The sequence below is a fragment of the Actinia tenebrosa genome, unplaced genomic scaffold (assembly GCF_029948245.1).
Source record: "Actinia tenebrosa isolate PJP-AT-01 unplaced genomic scaffold, QUT_ActTen_1.0 PGA_scaffold0__85_contigs__length_37466705, whole genome shotgun sequence".
In the NCBI taxonomy this organism is placed as follows: Eukaryota; Metazoa; Cnidaria; class Anthozoa; order Actiniaria; family Actiniidae; genus Actinia; species Actinia tenebrosa.
In genome coordinates, this window is record NW_028292569.1 from 19,837,554 (window position 1) to 19,856,307 (window position 18,754).

General features: G+C 37.2%; 2 protein-coding genes across 3 annotated transcripts in view; one reads left to right on the forward strand and one right to left on the reverse strand.

Moving 5' to 3' along the window:
• Positions 1-22: 22 nt before the first annotated feature.
• Positions 23-7,024, reverse strand: LOC148913675 (uncharacterized). The gene is made up of 3 exons (XM_089038366.1): positions 7,009-7,024; positions 170-1,997; positions 23-65 (listed from the first exon to the last, which is right to left on the reverse strand). Exons 1-3 carry the CDS (start codon positions 7,022-7,024, stop codon positions 23-25), a joined length of 1,887 nt encoding a protein of 628 aa, XP_088894492.1.
• Positions 7,025-14,446: 7,422 nt separating this feature from the next.
• LOC116303661 (E3 ubiquitin-protein ligase TRIM71-like) overlaps positions 14,447-18,754 on the forward strand; it is a 36,365-nt gene continuing 32,057 nt past the window's right edge. The window contains exons 1-2 of one of the 2 annotated variants that reach the window (XM_089034844.1): positions 14,447-16,607; positions 17,259-17,378. In XM_089034844.1, the coding sequence (XP_088890970.1) occupies positions 14,603-16,607; positions 17,259-17,302 (2,049 nt within the window). In that variant the 5' untranslated portion in view covers positions 14,447-14,602 and the 3' untranslated portion in view covers positions 17,303-17,378. Of the gene's footprint in view, positions 16,608-17,258; positions 17,379-18,754 lie in introns of those variants that run through there. The other variant, XM_089034835.1, reaches the window with a different exon arrangement.

The window sequence follows — 18,754 nt, forward strand, 5'->3', positions numbered from 1 at the left end:
TTGGTGATATTTGACATCCTTTTTAAATCTTGATTTCAAGTACATCAGGCGCCTCAAGACTTGACCTTTGTTGTTTGGAAGTTTGATGTTCTGGTCGATCAATGGTAGTGGCATCTCATAATGGCCGTCTGGTCTTTTATGTATGCTCTTTTTCATAAGGTCAACAAACTGCTGATCTTGCACAGATAGCGCCTCTGCTTTCTCCTTCTCATGGAAGTCAATTTCAAACATTTCCCTGACGTTGAATGGACTTAACAACTCCTTTGCACGAGTTTCCACAACGAAATTTGAGGGGTGCTTAGTATGGGATCTATTTTCTAAGACAGTATTCTGCTCCACTACTACCTTGTTGGTCCACGCCTTATGTTCTTCTATGTCATCAAGGGGGGTCTTACACACTCTTCCTACGATGGCCCAACCCAAATCAGTCCTGATCCCGTAAGGGTCGTTATCTCTGCCAGGTATGACCTGCCTTGGCTTAATAGCCTTTGGGCAATTCGTGCCAATCAGCAATCCCACTTCCACGTCAGGCCTGTATGGCATTATCTTCTTTGCAATAGCTTTCAGGTGATCCCATTGCATCGCCACTTCTGGTTTGGGTATCTGCGAACTGCTGTATGGAATATGCCCTCTAGTAAAGATCTGGGGTAGCTGGATACTGACATCCCGATTAAGATCTTTGATTACAAGGTTTCCAACCTTGCGACACTCGATAACTTCATTCTCTGCGTGCATGGTCGAGAGTAACAGGTGAGTATTTACTCCCGGGGCGTTCAGTTCCTGCGCCAACTTGTCTGTGACAAACGTAACGTTAGACTGGCAATCTATTAACGCGTAAGTCAATATCTCTCCAGCTGAGCTGTCAGGATTTGATATCCACACTGGGACAATGAGACTCTGATCTTGGCCAGATCCTTGACCATCGATGCCACATACGTGTGTACACTTGGAAAACCCAGCGCCTTCCTGGGATCCTTCTTTGGGATTCTGCCTTTCAGCATCTCCATCTTGATCTTGATGCAAGCATGTTGGATGTTCCTTCTTGCATGTTGCACAATAGCGTTTCTTTGAACATTTATTCTCCTTAGCCATATGGCCTCGCTCCAGGCAGCTAAGACACAACCCTTTTCTAATGATAAACTGCTTCTTGGTGCTTATCGATTTCTTCCTGAATTCTTGGCAAGTGTCTAGATCGTGAGGAGCCTTGCACCAAAGACACGTATTACTTCCGTGGGTGTTTCGAGGTGGCTGTCCTTCCCTTGTGGCAGTTGCTAAGGCTCTAGATCCATTAGCACGATGATATGCTGGCCGCATTCTTCCCGCCTTGACCTTGGCGTTTGTAAGATGACTGTTCGTTTCTAGGTTGGACAACACGGGTAGACATTGGATGTCCGCTATGTCAGTCACGAACTCCACGAAATCTGCAAATGGAGGGAATTTGTTGTCTCCGTGTCTTAATTGGTAATCGCGAACTCTTGAACCCCACTTAGAATGAGTCCAAGATGGCAGTGTCTTGAGCAGTTTTTTGTTCTCGTGCTCCTTGTTTAGCGATTCCAAGTCTTCTACGGACTGCATGGCCAAAAGACAAGTTTTCAAGAAATCTGCGTAGTCTCTAAGAGCCATGCCGTCTCTCGGAGCAATCTTCTCCCAGGATTCGAGCTTACTGCGGAATGCGCCAGCCACGACTGAAGGATGTCCGAATCTTTTCTCTAGGGTTTTCTTTGCTTCTTCATACGAGTTAGGAGCAGATACGAACTGATACCCTTCGACTATCTTTCTTGGTTGGCCAGCAAGGTATTGTAAGAGGTATAGGATTTTTTCGCTTGAGCCAATTACACGACGCTCTATAACAGCCTCGAAGGCAGTTCTCCAGGCTGGCCACTCGATGGGGTTGCCACTAAAGACTGTAAGACCTGGTGGTGGGATACGGGTAGTTTGTACCGTCTCAGCAATCACTTGAGTGATGTCAGGAAGTTTTACGGTAGCACTGTGATGTTCTTTAGAAGTTGACAAATCAATCAAGCTTAGTAATTTAATACAGTTAGTCTACTCGTGTTTGAGCTTCGTGCTTGTTGAGCTTCGTTGCTGCTCTAAGCCCACTGGACAAGTTTTACTGTGGCTCAACTAAGCAATCTGGTTTTGTGTTCTTTAATCATGACTCTGGACGTTTTACAGGAATTTACTTAACAAGTATCCGTAAAACTAGTAAAGAAAGAAAGAGCTAAATTACCTGAAAATCGTATCGAGTTCAAACATATACCATATGCTAGTTACGTAATAAAGAATCATTTGTACGATTTGTGCAATTACAATAACAACTTGTTAAACCACGGATAATATACTATTACATTTGAATATATAATGCCTATATGTAGATTATATGAATATGAATATTTAGCGTTCATACCTTGTCCAGTGGGCTTAGAGCAGCAACGAAGCTCAACAAGCACGAAGCTCAAACACGAGTAGACTAACTGTATTAAATTACTAAGCTTGATTGATTTGTTGATTGTAAGGGAAATAATTAATGTTTAATCAAAGTGAGCGAGTGTAGCCTCGGTCACAACCTCGTTAAAAGTCCAGTAAGTAACGGATATAATGAACAATAACCAAGGAAATTACTTAAAATTTCCCATTTTTCATAACGTTCAATACTGTTTTGTGTCTCTCAGCACAATTGCAAGTGGTTTAATGCGCGCAAAATGTTACTGATTGAAATATCACGTTTGTAATCAAGCTAAACAGGGAGGGGGGGTCATTTCAAGGTACCGTGAAATATTGGAGTGCCCCCCCCCCCCCCCCAAACTTTTTCAGCTTTCGCCGCCCCTGATAACATTTGGTAGAGTCTCACGTGTGACTGATTGTCTTTAGTTTACTAGATACATACACAAGACGTGGTTGATGATGTACAATAAAGATTGAAAGTGGTATCCCGCGTCACTTCATGTGTATTAAGTAAAATAGTCCTTCGTAAATTACATCCTTAGTAAACACTATAAAAGGACAGAATCTAGTTCAGGTTTTAGTCATACTCTTCAGCGTCTTAGCATCGTAGAGAATTAGAGAAGATAAGAGAACACATCATATAGAAATAGGGCAGAGAAAAGAAGACATTGTATAGAAACAGAGCAGAGCAAAGAAGACAACGTATAGAACTAAGCAGCGCAAAGAGGACATCGTACAGAAACACAGCAGATCAAAGACCAGATCGTATAGAAACAGAGCAGAGCAAAGAAGACATCGTATAGAAACAGAGCAGAGCAAAGAAGACATCGTACAGAAACAGAGCAGAGAAAACAGAGCAGAGTGAAGCAAAGAAGACTCGTCGTATATAAACCTTCCTATAGCAATGCTAGAGGTAGGTATTATATTAACCATTTCATAGTTTTTACTATAAAAAAAAGAGCAACCGTAAATTAGTTTTAAAATTTTAAAATCTCGCCCACTTGTTTCGCATTATCTCTTGTCCTCGTTATATCATGCAATGAATAGTGAATGTAACAATATTTGAGTCAGAATTAAAGTATGCGCTTATCTCCCTATTATTCCCGAATTTTCAGCTTTTAACTCTCCCGCACCTGGGAAATTGTCGATAAAACTAAGGTTTTCATAAACTTAAGCGTTTATCAATCCACTCTAGTATCATATCTTCTAATTGGTATAGGGTTAATATTAAAGCTTCACACGGAACCACAAACCAACAATCCACTTAATTGTCCCTTGGACTGACTTCTATAAACGTATATATATTATTTTTTTATGTACTTTAACTCAGTTTTCAACAATTCTCTACTATACTGTCCCATACACATTTAGCACGTTTGCAGAGGGTAATCAGAAGAAAACCTGAAACACAATTTTTGTGCTGAAGGCTGATCAGATAATGTTGAAAATACCTCGCTTGATATCCAAATATAAAAACCTACCAAATTTCGATGGAAAAACCTAGATTTAACTTTAATTTAATGTTGTGGACGGCATATACTTAAGAAAAAATGGTAAACCATTGGGTTGATTTTTCATGGCTTGACTGACGTCACTTCCGTTCGTACGTCCGTCCGTCCGTCCGTCCGTCCGTACGTGTACACAACACAGGAATCCCGCTTAATGTGAAAACAAAACTACTCACAAATGCGGTCTCAAATGCACAGAAAAAATCGCTTTAGAACAAGTTTTAGACCAAAAACAATTTAAAAAAAAACTTTCATGTAGTCAAAGATGGATCAAGAAGTGTTCTTCAAGAATTCAGGTGTGTGTTTTTTAGCAAACAATCGTATATTATTATTATTATTTATTTATTTATTTATTTTTTCTTGACAAGCATTTTTCTCGACAAATCGACAAATCAAAGACTTTCTCTCAAAAATTTTTATATTTCTATAGATAAGCTTAATTCATTTTAATGCTGGAGGAAATATAACACGGAGAGCATATTACGGCAACAAATATTCGTCCTTTATTTAGCTTTGTAAATCTTAAACAATTCGGTTGTTACCCAACTATCGCATGTTTTTCGTTCAAGAAAAATGCAGCTTTGTTTTGCCAATGGAACCCCGCGATAGGAGGCAAACAAAGCTGCATTTCATTCAATAAATTTATATCTTTCCACAGATAATTTATTTAATTATTGAATGAAATATAAATTTACACCAAATATTCAACTGTTTATTAAGCTGTTCGAGCAAGTATGATGATAAAAATGAGCTTAAATTTGTGTTGTTGAGAGATGTTATTGTATAAAGACCTAGACTTTCACTTCAAAAAGCTAAAAAATATTCAAAAACACTCACAAACGCCAATTTACTGACAAGAAATTCGTCATTTTGTATTTTGCATTTCCTTTTGCATTCTTTTCTATTTTGTCTCAGTTGTTCTTGTCAAGTTTAACTGAATGTAAACTTCGTCTCGTTCTGTAAAAGACATAATTAAGAAGTAAGTTTTATGTTTTGCTCACATTACTTTTCAAGTCTGTTTTTTAGTCTTGATTTGTCCTAAATCTCCAGATTTTCGATTTCAATGAAAGACATCCGAGGTAAATTTCACTTAACTTGATATTGTATTGGATTATCTGTAGTTATCTTTCGTTTTTCTTTAACTAAAAAAGATTCAAAGCCTAAAACTGTCGGCCTTGGAAAACTTTGTCGAAGAATCTTCCAAGCACAAAACTAGCCCCTGGGGTGGTGGTGAGTTGTATACAAAATTCCTAAGTGGGAGTTCGAGAGTTTATACTCGCGCAAGAAAAAAAAACAACAACAACAATGTACTGCATTTCGATTCGATTTCACTGCATGGTTTTTATTTTATGGGAGAAATTATCTTCATCTCGAATAAAAAATAATTGAAGATTTTTCCCCCGATCTTATTTTTACCTTTCAGATTCATTCAAATCGTTCTCCCTGTGACTTCCGTATCGGGAGCTCCGCTTTTAGGCAGTGCCTAAATATATTAAAAGGGGAGAACGGGGCTGAATTCAAAACCCGGGACAGGTTTTCCATCGAAATTCAAACCCTACATCAAACAATAGAAACAGGGGCGTGGTTGGTTTTTAAACCAGTTTAAGGTTGGTTTTTAAACCAGTTTAAACGCTGCAGCTCTCGGTCTTGAATTTCAATGCAAACCTTCCCTCTAGCTTTTGAAACCGAGCTAGAAACAGATGTATAGGCCAATGCATTTTTCGTAACACCAAACCTTTTGATGTTAGACTGAACTGTTAAACCGTGTCGGGACACTTCATACATTAGTTGACATTAAGATTAGATCACTGATCACGTGCTCATTTTCAGAAGTCACCATGAAAACTAAGAATCCAGAAAAGGAATTTCTTAGAGGGAACAGCAGCGTTGATTTCAGCCAAGCAATCAATAACACCAGCAGACTATATGTAACCCCCCCCCCCCCCCCCCCCCCCACAACACACAAACACACAAACACACAGCAAAGCGTTTAATGGGAAAGTAGAGAATTATTTTTCCATATCCTTAATAGGTATTCAAATCTTTATATTTGCAGGGTTAAGTCACCATGGAAACTAAGAACCCAGTAAATCAATTTCTTAGAGAAAACAGCAGCGTTAATTTCAGCCAAACAATCAATAGCACCAGCAGAGAATATGTCTTTGCTCCTGTTAGTTACCTAATCAAACTTATCATATTGACTGTTATGCTCTCGTTTGGAGTGTATGGGCTGATTGCAAACTCTCTGATCCTCTACTTCAAGCACAAGCAACGCAGAAGAAGACGCCATACAAGACAAACACCATTCAGTCGATCCTTGACAGAATATTTCATTAAAAGCCTTGCCTTGTCAGATTTGCTCTTCGCTCTAATCAGCCTTCCATTGTTTACAGCAACGATATTCATCGACTTTATCAAAAGTGACTCGTTTTGCAGATTCACTAGATTTGTTAATATTGTATTTGTTGTAGTAACAATGCTGAATCTTTTAGTTATTGGCGTAGAGAGGTATGTAGCCATTTTTCATCCATTTTTTATTCTAAGTAATAGAAAAGCTAAAAGGATGGTCGTTGGAGCTTGGATTTTAGGGGTTGTGATAAGTCTTGTTTCGGTTCCAGCCTTCAGGCTCGTATACTTTGGAGACATCGAAGAAAATGTATATACTTTAGTTTGTAAATACGATAGCTCAATGCCGTTGTATCGAGCTTCTTTGGCTTTCCTTATCTTCACTTCATACATCGTACCGAGTGTTATTTTAACTTTCATCAACCTTCGTATTTTAAAGCGTCAAAAAAACAGCCAAAGGGTTGCCAACGCTTCTCAAAGCACTCGGAGGGCTTTGTCTCGGCTAAAAGTAACGAGGATGTTCGTATTCCTGATTTTTGCTTTTATCATTCCTTACATGGCTTTTGCCATGTACTCGAGTTTTATAACGGTTTTCAAGGTTAATGTTTCATTCACTGCTGACTACATAGTTCGTCATATTAGTGTGTCTCTGGTATGTGCTAATTGTTCAATAAGCGCAATCATCTTGATATATTATGAAAAGTTATACCTCGATTTCTGGTCATGTTTTCAATCAAGATCAACCACAAACAATGGTCCAACAAGACTGTTCAAAGAAAAGAACCATTTCATGGTGAAAACTCCAGAAAGAACATGACCTCAACACTTTAGGTCAGTTTTAGTAATGGTAACAACATGGATAGTCTTAGCGATATTTGGCATAAATACCAAGGGAGATATTTCAAACCGTTTCGTCATCATTATCTCGAAAGGGTTAAATAGTCCCCTTCACAGTTCTCTGCGTTATCTTGAAAGTTGCCAATGCATCGAAGCGAGACAAACGGTGAGCTTGCAATGATAGAGACCTGCATGTGAATAATTGTCCAAGGTGTTCAAAAAAGGTCTCTATCATTGCAAGCTCACCGTGCCTCTCGCTTCGCAACAAAACAAAACACACACACACGCAAAATAAAAACAAACAAAAGATACTACAAATCTAAAAAAGATACTCATACCAAAATATCTGATGTATGATTTAATAAATGACAGTAGTATCTTATCAGATTTAAAACAACGAGAGGCGTAGCCCAGTGGTGTTAGACCTGATAAAACACAATCTGCGAGTTTATCGAATGACTCCAAAACTTCATGAATAATTAATGAGCATTTAGGGTCCTTATTCGTGCCATGCTCTTGTACTCTTTCTGTCCTTTATAAAGATTTCAAAATCTTCATATAAAGATATCCATGCCGTTGAACTATTATCAGGTATAAAGATCCATGCACGTGATGGATTTGAACGGACCTGATATGTCTAAATGCTCATGAAATGTTCATGAATTTTTGAAATAGTAGATAAACATATACCTCTCAAATTGCCCAGTAAGAAAGAGATCAAACATATCTCTAAACCATGGTTCACATGTGGTGAAATTAGGACATTTATACAGATTTAAAATAGACAAGAAATATCTTAAAACAAAATCACTTTATTATCATGATACATTTTAGTTCAATTTAAACAAGGTCAATCATCTTAATAACCATCTTATAAGGATCAGTAAAGTAGATTATTATAACAAATACTTTAATTCAAATAAAACTAATATTGAAAACATCTGGAAAGGAGTAAACTTAACAAATAAAGAGTCTTAAGTCCATGGCCAGTGAATTATCATCCAAAATAATTATAGACAATTCTTAAATTGATGATAGTAAACGAATTGCCAATGCGTTTGATATTTTTTCCCAAACATTGTCAATAATATGGCCAAGTCTACTCCTCCCCCCCCCCCCCCCCAGCTCCCCCCATGATAATACTTCTCCCCTTTCATTTATATCAAACAGACAATTAAATACCTTGTACTTAACCCCGACAACTTCCAGGGAGATTAAAGAAATGATCGATAAACTAAACTCATCAAAAGCTTCAGGACCTTACAGTATACCAACTAAAATTTTGAAACTTGTACAAAGTGTTATCTCTAAACCATTAGAACTAATTTTCAAGCTATCTTTCTTAACAGAACAGAACCTGATCAAGTCAATATTGCCAGGGTGATCAGAGACTATTGCACACAAATAATTATCGACCTATTTCCTTACTTTATACTTTTAATAAGATTCTTGAGAAGTTAATTCATAAAAGGATTTTCAAATTTATTAATAAGAATAAATTTGGTTTTAGGTGATCACACTCAACTAACTAGTGTGTAATTCTGTCAATCATTGACAATATCCAAAGACAAGAGAATATGCCACAGGAGAAGATGTTGTCTTCATCCCAATTGCTCTTTGTCAAAGAGCAATTGAAGACAAGATCTTTTCCTGTGGCACTTTCTTTAGATTTTAGCAAAGCTTTTGACACTGTTAATCACAGAATTCTTATTGACAAACTTAAGCATTATGGAATACGGGGTATAGCCAAAGATTGGTTTTGATTGAGACATCAAAATAAATAAATAAATAAATAAAATGAAAAAATAAATGAATGAAGGAACGAACGAGCTGCATGTAATTTAATTAACGAAAATTCACGTCTGATGATAATCATTGTCTGCATGATCTTCTACCCGACTAAAGACACCGCAAACTGCAGAATCGAGGTCATAATTTACGATTTTGGGTGACTTAGAAAATTTCGAGTATAACTAAAATATTGTCAAACAGTTCTCACAAATACGAATTCTAAATAAATCACAGGAAGCCCATACAAGCTTAGTGAAGTGAATGTAATTTAATTAACGAAAAAAAAAAAATGAAAACTAATATTTACTCACATGAAGTGTTTTATACGTCATCCTAGTTCTTTAGTAGTGATTTCGAGCCGTTTTAGCGATTTTTTTTTAGAAAAATCTTCCTTCCCCGTTGTATAAGAAGACATGCTTTCATTTATTTTATTTTCATTTTTTCGTTAAATTACAATCAGCTCTCAAAGCTTGCATGGGCTTCCTGTGAATAAATATAATATAATCAAATTTGTCAGAATGCATGACGTTTATTCATTATTTGCATATCGCAGCGACAGTTGCACTGAGGCGAATCCAGCTGGTAATCACGCAGGTCAAAAGATCAAGCGAAAACTAGAAATACACTTTGAAATTTCTTTCCGTATGAAGAGCCCCAGGGGTTCTCTAAGGTTTCATCAGATAAACCCAGAACATTGGGCAATGTTGCATTCTAGCAATAGATATAAACCCATTCAGAACCCCGAGAGAAGTTCGGAAAGTCGAACTTCTAAAAATAGATATGACCTATTATCCAACTGCCAGGAGAAAGGGGGATAATCTAGAAGATTCTCTTTAGTAGAGGGTTATTCTCCAGATATTCGGACAAGAAGTCAGAGCATCCGGCTGAATCCGGAGCAGATGGTCCGGCCAATGCGCTGGCTCCGGAGCTAATCCGGATCCAAGTGGCGCAGAACCGGCACTTTCATACTACTGATGTCATTCTGGTTTTTGTCGAGACTTTGAACAGATTTTCATCTAAAAACGATCTTGAGGTTTTAATAGAATCACGAGCTAAATTTCTTAACATACGTTTATATTAACTGGTTATTGCTTGAAAGTTTGCCTTCTGTATAGACACTGTAGCACCAGCCATCTTACATGCTAGCACTGAGTTGAGCAGTACTCGAAATCAAGACGCGCTGACTTCTGGTCCAGCATACATTCCGCGCTATAGTGTCCAGCTGCTTACGGGATAAATAACACGCCCTGTCCCGCTGTTTACGGGTTAAATGACACGCCCTGTCCCGCGGCTGTCAAATTAGTGCATCTACTGAAATGCATCATCGATGCGACAAAAGCCTTCACTCTTGACCCTCACTTTAATTAAAACAGTCCCAAGAAATCTTACTCGATTTTTCGAATTTCATTTCCCGCCAAAATTGAATGGAAATCTTTGTGCTGTTTTTCTTTTTCATAGTAAATATGATATGTGATGAAATAAGGAGACTATAAAGAATCAAAAAAGGAAAATAAAAGATTGGCTCCAAATTTTTTGGAAATCTTGAAAAAAGATTTGATTCATTATGAAGTCAACATCAATTAAAATGACAGATTGTTGTCATCATTTGTGCTATAAAATTCAAACTTTGTATTCTACATTGTACTTTCTGAAATCTTGTGAATATTTCAAATACTAGATTTTCTTATTTCAAATATTAGTTTTCAAATTGACATTCAAAATTTCGTATTCTACATGCTACTTTTGGTATTTTGGCAAGGTCTGGAAGGGTATTCTCGGGAACCGTGAAAGGGATCAAATATAGTGCGGGATCAGTGTGTAGCTACAAAAAACTCTTACGTAATTCGGGATACTGGCATCGGCCGTGACTCGGGAATTGCCGAATTCAGGGATTTTGCTTTCTGATTTTCGGGGAAAACGTGAAATTAATACTCGTGCCAGGCCTTCTGGACCTGTGGCACGAGTCAAAAAATGCAACGAGTTTCGTCGACTTTCGGTGTCAAACATTTTTACCCTACGGGGACTCCCACAGGCTTACTGAGTGCCTTTTATCCCTTCATTTTTCAACCCTACCGGAACCCCTACAGGTTTACCTTGTACCTATTCACCCCTTATATGGCAAACACATGATTAATTTGCATGCAAGGGTATTTAAGCTGGAGCGACTTCAGCGTCGCCATTGTAGGTTAAACCTTCGAGAATTGAAAAAGAAATTACATATTATATCTATCTGTATGGATTATTACAAGCGAAATCTGCCACTCTTTACTCGTCAGGGTGTTCAGATTCATGGTGAGTTGTATTTGAGTAACGAGCAGGTCTCAGAGTATAAGATCGTCACCCCTTCCATTTGTGAGGAAGCTGTCCTAGCAGCAAAAAATGAACGGTTTTCAATGAACTTCGTGGGCAATAGCTTGTCTTGGTTCTAAACTATTCATGATTCATCTACTCGAGCAGTATTTTCTGCACGAACAAGCGAAGATAGATGAGGAGAACAGGGTTTCAAGTGTCAATATTACGATAAGCGATAGTAAACAAATGCATTCAGCGTGACTCGTTATTCTCTTGAACAATATAGATATTCTTATAGTCTATATTTATGTGCATTTATATTAAAACTGTTTTGGCTTCAAAGTCTACTCACAAAGGAACATGCGTTACATAGCAATATTTATTTTAAGATTCTATTTGATTTGATTAAGAAGCAAAATAAAGGGTTTGATCTTTGCCGTAGGAAGCGTTATAATCTCCTTTAATTTTCCTTCAAAAAATGGTGATTCATTAGAAAAATATCGACTGTTGAGAACCCCCATATTCACTTCACAATATTTAACGTCACTCCCAGAAATCACGCTAACAAGGCACAAATTTCATCCTGTAGTCAGGGTCTAGTTAATAAGTGAAATAAAAATTTGAACGTCTAAAGAAACGTCCACTGATACGAGCGAAGTCGGGGAAAAATTTGAAGATTGGAAAACTCGCGGGACGCGGGATTTCGGAAAAAAATAGCGCGTGATTTGGGATCCGGACCCCCGCTTCCAGACCCCTTTTCGGATATCATTTCTATTCGAACTGGCCATAAATCCCACGGGAGATAAGGATTTAAGGATATGCAAGAGTATATCACAAGTCATTACCTGCGATTAACCCATTGTTGGTTGCCCAAACCGGACACGGCGCAGAGGACTTCAATCCAGCTATTAATTGGAATATGTATCGAGGAAGAAGCCATAGAAAGGAGCTTTGAGGAACAGTTTTGAGTTTTGAAGACTTGTCGTTGATAAGAAGTGTTCACGAGATCTGTGCATAGTCACAAAAAAAAGATTCAGAATATAACTAAACAATTTGGGTCACAAAACAAATCCTATTAAATTTTTAGCCTGAATAAGAACGAAAAGATTTCTATTTAGTTGCTATAAGTTTGTAGCACAAGTTTAAAGATTTAACTCAAATCAGTACCATGACATTAAAGATTCGCATCACAGGAATGATATTTGGCGAATGATATTTGGCGAAAAAACACCCGCTACAGTTATTGGCTCACTGTTGTCTGAGTTGGAACCATGAATAATTTGCACCCTGACTGTGTTCCAGAAATCACTTCTCATTTCATATTCAAATATATCTAGAGCTGAAAAGGTTATTATCAGTAACGCCATAGTTCACTAAGGCTATGTTGACGCGTGGCAGTTAAAATTGGTTGCACAATAAAATTAAATGCGATAGAAGTAATTGTAATGATGAAAAGGTAAATTATACACCTTGAAAAGATGAAAAAACTTACTGTAAAAACTTAACTTTTAGTAAGTTTTTTCATCTTTTCACGGTGTATAATTTACCTTTTCATCATTACTGTTTCATTAGAAACACCGACGCAGCTCACACTAGTTTTTAGCTAGTTATATCTTTTCAGAAGTAATTGTAGCAAAGAAACTATAGATTTATTATTTAGTGGTGGGGAAGAAGCAACAATCCAGCCATCAAGACAATTTGAGATTTAAATACTGAATTGAACCAGCCTGCGATACCCTTATTTTAAACGTCAGTCAGTAAATTACGGTGGCCGAGAGCGGACATAAAAAAGTCAAAATCAAAAATTTCAAATTTCAAAAGTCAAAGTGATTTAGGACCATATTACAAAGTCAGTTTGTATTTTTAATCAATTTCCTCTTGTTATTTTGTCACAAGACATTTTGATATTTCGTCTCAAGCGACTTTGTCGTCCAGCATTTTGTCATAAAAGACTTTCGCTTTTGGTGTGGTTGCGACTGGTTATGAATGATCTTGCTTGTTTACGCGAACTACATAGCGTGGGTTACCTTTGTTTATTAAGAGGAACGCCTGGGAGCTTTCAATCTAAGTTTGACTTTTCGCTGTTTTGCTTTTGGTCGTTTGACAAATCGCCTGAAAACAAAATGTCGGAGCCCAAACGGAGAAATGTCAAAAGCGAAAGTCTTTCATGACAAAATGCTGGACAACAAAGTCGCTTGAGACGAAATGTCAAAATGTCTTGTGACAAAATAACAAGAGGAAATTGATTAAAAAAACAAACTCACTTTGCAATATGGTCCTAAATCACGTTGACTTTTGAACTGTTGACATTTTTGATTTTGACTTTTTTATGTCCGCTCTCGGCCACCGTAGTAAATTCACAATTTTTTCAGTGTTGTGTCTTTGATTATATCAAAACCGCTATTTTTTACTTTGAAAAGATTAAACAGAATATAGCACAAAGATACGCGCGACAAATGCTTTTCAATGAGAATATTTAAGGTGGCTGCCTACTTTTGAACGTTCGATTTGAGCCCACGATGTGCGCGCGCTCAAAAACCGCTGAAAAATCTACAAGATTTTATTGAAGAACCATACGCGTTTTGAGCTTCAACAGGGCAAAACCCTCAAATTTTGCACGGGACTCTATATTTTTTGATAGCTCATTCGAAAAAACTCCTAAAAATCTAGGTTATATCAACATTTTAGGAAAAGTTTAAATCAGGAACACGTGAAAAAATAGATTTTTGTAGGGATTTTTGTTCGACTTTATGAGATTTTTTAAGAGCACCGAAACTACAAAATATGACAAATCAATGTATCTCTCTTTCTTTTTGTCGAAAATTTCCATGTATTATTGTAGAAGGATTGACTAGCCTTCGTTCGTGCAATCATATAGTCTGCAAATAACTATTATCTTATGAATCTTAATTTTTTTCTTATCACTTCCGGTGGCGCAATTTTTACTCCAAAAGCTCGTGCGTAGGCTTTCATTAAATGCTGATTATCTCAAAAACAAGCTCGGGACACCCTATTTTCCTTTCCAGATTTGGAATCAGCATTAAATTTCAATTCGGAAAATCGAAGTTTTAAAAAAAGCTTAAATCAATTTCCAAAAGTAGGCAGTCACCTTAAAACAAAACCATTGCAAGATGGCTTGTTTATGAGTCACGCAGTCTGTTGCCATGACGCTGTCTTAATAGCTCGTCACGTGACTCCTTTGACTTCTACTTCCAAGAAATCTAATTCACTGCATTTCTTTTCTGCTTCCCTGTGGAAATGGCTGTAGTCAAATCGCTCAAAGACATCACAGATACCTTCGAAGAACAACTGACCTGTTCCATTTGTCAAGATTTATTCACTCAGCCCAAAACTCTCTCCTGTCTTCACAGTTATTGTACAAGATGTATCACTCAGTGGTATCAGACAAGCGAGAAACAAGGCGACAGTCGAATGGACTGTCGATGTGCAAGACGACGATAGTCGTGCCAGACGGCGATCCTTCCAAGCTAACTTCTTCGTTCTACTTGGATTCTCTTCTCGACTTGCTTCATGGGATGAAAAGCAAAGCTAATCAACCAGTTTTGCCTCATTGTGAGAGTTGTGAACAACCGCGAGTCTTGGTGGCGTTTTGTGAACAGTGTAATGGTTTGATATGTGAGACTTGCTTCAACGCCCACCGGTTATTCAAAGAAATACAAGATGAACACCAACCTATAAGGCTCAATCAATTTAAGGAGGGAAACGTAAACAGTTTCATTAAAAATCAGATGCTTTGCAAGTTCCACGAGAAAAAGAAGCTCGAATACTATTGTCAAGAGGAAACATGTAGACTCAGCGTTTGCCAAAAATGCGCTACTTTGAATCATCAAAACCACCAACTGCAGAGCTTAGAAGACGCTGGACAGGACTCTAGGAAATTGATCGTAGGAGCGATGAATCGAGTCGAGCAACGGAAAGACAGCTACGGAAAAGAATTAGAACAATCTAAAGAAAACATAAAGGGGATTCAAAAAGAGATTGCCGAGGCAAAGAAGGACGTTGATGACGTGGTTGAAATGATTTGCGACATGGCCAAAGAACACGGAATAGCGAAGAAGGAGGAACTGAAGCAGACGCTCCAGGAACTAACAATAGCAAATAAAAAAGAACAAACGGTTATTAAAACAAGACTAAAAGATTCAGATGAATTTGTGCAACGCTGCCGAACACTGTTGGAGAGAGATGTAGCATATGAGGAAATAGAAAGTAGGCAAATGATTCTAGAAAGAAGTCAAATGTTATCAGAAGCTCCTTCGATCTTGTGCCGTCAGCCAATCCAGCGTAACGTGTCAATACGTTACTCCGTGACAGAGCAAGTCATAAAATCACTGCTAGACATCGGCAGGATTGTGAAGAATGTGACGGACCCTGCTCGATCTACAATTGAACCAGTGAAAACTCCTCGTGGTTTTATAAACGAGTGCAAGATAATCACCAGGAATACAGAAGGAGAAGTGTGTCCCACAAGAATCGAGTCTATTGATGTTAGAATCAAAGATGTGGAGGGCAACGAGGTGGAAAAGAAAGTGTCTGAAGAGCGAACTGGAAAATACCGTGTGATCTTTAAGCCACAAAAAATTGGACGGCACAAAATTCAGGTGAATATTGGAGGAGAAAGGATCAGGAACTCGCCTCAGAATGTAGAGATACTCGATGTGAAGGAGTTGTTCAAACCTGTGAAAACCTTTGGAGAAAAGGGAAGTGGTAGAGGACAGTTGAATAGTCCATATTCGATAGCAGTCAGTGATAAAAGAGAGAAAGCTATTGCTGATTGTGGTAATCACCGTATTCAAATATTCAGTCTTGATGGAAACTATTTAAGAGAGTTCGGCATGAAAGGAACAGGAGAAGGTCAACTGTATTATCCATGTGGAGTGGTGTTTAATGAAGACAGGATAATTGTCAGTGATTGTCCAGATGGTAAAGGCAGGATACAAGAGTTTGACTTGAACGGTACTTATGTAAGAACCATCTACAGACCTGACCAATGGTTTGAACTGCATGGAATGTGTGTTAACAACGACAAAAACATCGCAGTATGCTACCAGGGAGAACGAGAACTGGGTATCAAACCAAGCATCAAGGTGTTCAGTAAACAAGGAGATTTAGTTCATGAGTTTGATATGCCTGATAATAATGAACAGCCTCAGTACATCTCCTATGGTAATGGGAAATACTTTGTGTCTTGTTGGAACAGAAACTATGTTCGTGTTTTTGATGTGAATGGAGTTTTCTTGTACAAGTTTGGAAAAGAGGGAGAAAGAGACGGTCAATTTAATGGTGTACGTGGACTGGCTGTTTATGGTCCAGACATGATTCTTGTCTGTGATGTTAATAATCACCGTGTTCAACTTTTCACACAAGAAGGTCAGTTTATAAGGTCATTTTGTAGCCGTGGTTCAGTTGTTGGTCAGATTAATGGTCCTATTGATGTAGTAGTTACAGCTGATGGTCGAGTGTTTGTGCTAGAATGGGATGGTAATAGAGTTTCTGTTTGGTGTTAATACATGTAGATATCCACCATTAAACACTCTTATCAAACATTAATAATTCATGAGGAAAACACAACAGAAATCACAACCGTGAAGAGTGTTGTAAATCTGATACAAAACAGTTCATTTGCATAAAATTTAAGTTGGATTTTCTTGGCCAAATTCACTTTAATTTTGAAAATTTTAGTGAAACACAAAGGAACTAACCTATACATTTGATAAGTCATATACAGTATTCGTGTCCGTGTTGTATCAGATATACAATCACTCGTCTACGCCTTGTGGTTGTATATCTGATACAACACTGCCACTCATACTCTATATACTTACACTTCTATACCTCTCATACAGTACTGTATAACCCTACTAACTTCATGAAAACTTTGAGAAAAAGATTTTGTCGTCATTATTGATGAGTAATCTTGAAATTAGTATTTCTTAGTTTTGTATTTTCTCTTTGTTTTTCCAGATAAATATAGAGAAATTTGTTTCTTTTATCATTTTTATCTGTTATTTTTTTTTTTAGATAATTCTGTATCACTACGTAGACTGAGTTTGAATATTATTTGAGCAAGACTTTTTCCGAAATAAATAAATATTTTTTTCTTGTTTTGGTGAGTTATGCACCTATCAATGTAAGTCCCGTGGGGGGGGGGGGGGGGGGGGGGGGGGGGAGGGTTGGGGAGGGGTATTCTGGCAAGGGAAGTAGATTTTTTAAAAAACTCTTAACAAAATTCAAATGTCCCAGGGTGGGGAAAAAGTTGTCAATCAAATTGTTCAAAAATCCCTACCCAGGGAGCAATCTTTTTGGTCAAATGTATTAAAGTAAAACCACATTCTTTTTAAATAATTGAAATATAAATAAGTTGTTTTTTTATTCTCACCTTAAGACTTTGCACTGCGGAGAAAAACGGTTCAAAATCATGAGGTTTTGCTTAGTGACCTCTCTTAGAATTTTACCACAGGAATCCCCAGCGCTTTCAAAAATCAAATATCCCGACCTATGGGACCGAAGCTTGTGATCAAATTCTCGGCCCAGGGGGACATAATTGCTGTGAAATCCCCGCCCCTTGCCTGAATACCCCCCCCCCCATCCTCCCCATCCCCCCCATACGGGATTTAATGAATTAATGAATTGTTTTTTAGAGTTGTATCAGCTAATTGTCTCCACATTTACTTTAACTTTGAATGTTATTTGTAGCAAGAGTCAATGCATGTTAAGATAAACCAGATGGCAATTTTGATGGATATCTAAAGACCTAGTTTAGATTGTACTATTATGTTCGATGAGATACTGTGATATTAGTTTTAGTGATAATATTGTGATATTAGTGTTAGCAATAGCTGTTCAGCTTTGTCTTGCATAGCATCGCAGGCCCTTTTTAAAGCACCGCTATGCAGGCTAAGCTTTGTATTAATATGTAATATTGTAGACTTGATGAAGTAATGCCAATCTTGTTGTAAACATTCATTAGCAAAGAGCAAAGTAATTGGTTTGTAAATAACCCATATTGAGTTTAATGATTAAAGACATTATCAGTTGATGTAATGTGTGATATCAATCAATCAACCTTTATTAATGTGTCAATGTATTTAGTCTCAGTGACTTATTGGGGACACAAATAAATCAATAAATATATCTATACAATTAAGAAAAAGAAAAAAAAGAAATTAAGCTAAAATTGAACAGTCTAATAATAATTTCTAAAAGCTATATTAATAATAAAATATAATCAAAAAACCTAGAAAAATTGATTAAAATCTAAATATAAAAATTATATATGATATAAGCAAAATGTATTCATGTGTTAGAAATAAATCTAATATTCTAGTTTAGCTATAAATTACAAATTATGCATGAGTCACAGGTTGCTAATTAAGTCTGCAAGATTTTTGCGATTTATAACATTTTTAAAGGACTGGAGGTTCGGCATTTCTTTATCATCTTTATCATCATTTTCTAAAAATTAAGTGCTCATCTATATAAACCCCCGAATATTCTAATGTCACTGCTTTTTAATA

Excerpts from the sequence above, each read along its gene's own strand:
- LOC148913675 (XM_089038366.1), bottom strand. Across the intron at positions 66-169 it reads CTATCTGTGCAAGATCAGCA|GTCAAGTCTTGAGGCGCCTG; the intron begins GTTTGTTGACCT and ends CAAACAACAAAG.